This window comes from Monoraphidium neglectum, assembly GCF_000611645.1.
Source record: "Monoraphidium neglectum strain SAG 48.87 unplaced genomic scaffold scaffold06572, whole genome shotgun sequence".
Lineage (NCBI taxonomy): Eukaryota > Viridiplantae > Chlorophyta > Chlorophyceae > Sphaeropleales > Selenastraceae > Monoraphidium > Monoraphidium neglectum.
In genome coordinates, this window is record NW_014007072.1 from 1,326 (window position 1) to 2,571 (window position 1,246).

A 1,246-nucleotide genomic window follows, 5' to 3' on the forward strand; every position below is an offset into this window, starting at 1 on the left:
GCTGTGCGCCTGCCGCGTCATCGGCAGTGGCCGAGGCGCCGCGCGGCCCAGGCGGCACAGTCGCGTTGGCGGCGGCCGCGGCGCCGCACGTGAGCCCAGGCGCATCACCCTCCAGCGCCGCCGCCGCGCACGCCCCCGGCCCAGCCCCGGCCGGCGCGGGCAGCGCAGCGGCCTCCACGGCCCTGGCCTGGCGCTCCTCCTCCTCCTCCAACTCATCCGGCACATACGACCCCACGTCTACACCGCTGCTGCTGCTGTTACTGCTGTTGCCGCCGCTGCTGCCGCTGACGTTCCCGCCGCCCCCCGCCTCACGCCCGCCGCCCTGGGCGCTGTGGTCGTCATCGGGCCCCGCCAGCACGGGCATCACGTGGCCCTCAGTGCTGAGCAGGAACCAGTCTGCCAGGAGGTGGCCCCCCTCGACAAACGTGAGGTAGAGGTACTTGACCGTCTCTGACAGAAAGTACGACTCCATCAGGTCGGCGCGCCTGCCTGGGGGACGGGTGGGGGTTGGAAGGGGAGGGGGTGTGATGGGGCGATTGAGTTGTGAAGGGGGCAGGGTGGCGCAGGGTGGCGAGGGGCAGGGGAGGATGGTGTCGGGGGCCGGAAGGCGGTGATCGGGATGGCGGGGGCTGCGTGAGAGGGCCGGGCGGCGGGGTGGGACCGAAGCTGCCAAGGCGAGCGGGTGCAACCGTGTTCCTTTCACCCCCCCCCTTCCACGCCCAGCCACACACCTGCTGGTTGCTGCCACCCAACTACCGCCCAGCCACCGCCCAGCTACCGCCCAGCTATCGCCCAGCTACCACCCAGCTACCACCAAGGTACTGCCCAGCTACCGCGCAGCTACCACCAGCAGCCACGGCCCCCACTTCCCCCGCGACCCTCACCCGTCACCACGTCCAGGATGCGCGTGAACCCGCACTCTGCCCGGCAGCTCCGCAGCGCCCCCACCACCGCCGCCGCCACCCCTGTATACGCCGGGTCCCCCGTGGCCGCCGCCAGCATGTAGGTGCTCTCGATGTGCTCAGGTCGGAGGTTGTAACCCCCGTCGCCGGGGTTGGCGACGGCGAGGTCGAAGGCGAAGAGCTCTGGCAGCAGGCCGAAGGCGGCCCAGGCGGCGGTGAAGTTGGAGTGCAGCGCGCGGGCGTCAGCCTCCTGGCCTGAGAGGAGGGGTGGATGGGTGGAGTGCGCCTGGGGTTGAGTGGGGGTTCCAGGGGAGGTCCCGGGTCGAGAGGGCGCAGGGAGGGCG

The 1,246-nt window shown here is 72.2% G+C and overlaps 1 protein-coding gene across 1 annotated transcript in view; it reads right to left on the reverse strand.

Moving 5' to 3' along the window:
* Window positions 1-1,002, reverse strand: part of MNEG_16606 (hypothetical protein) — a gene marked incomplete at both ends in the record, with an annotated part of 2,267 nt that extends 1,265 nt beyond the window's left edge. The window contains 2 exons of the mRNA XM_014034924.1: window positions 109-489; window positions 885-1,002. Of these exons, the coding sequence (XP_013890378.1) occupies window positions 109-489; window positions 885-1,002 (499 nt within the window). The remainder of the gene's footprint in view (window positions 1-108; window positions 490-884) is intronic.
* Window positions 1,003-1,246: the final 244 nt, after the last annotated feature.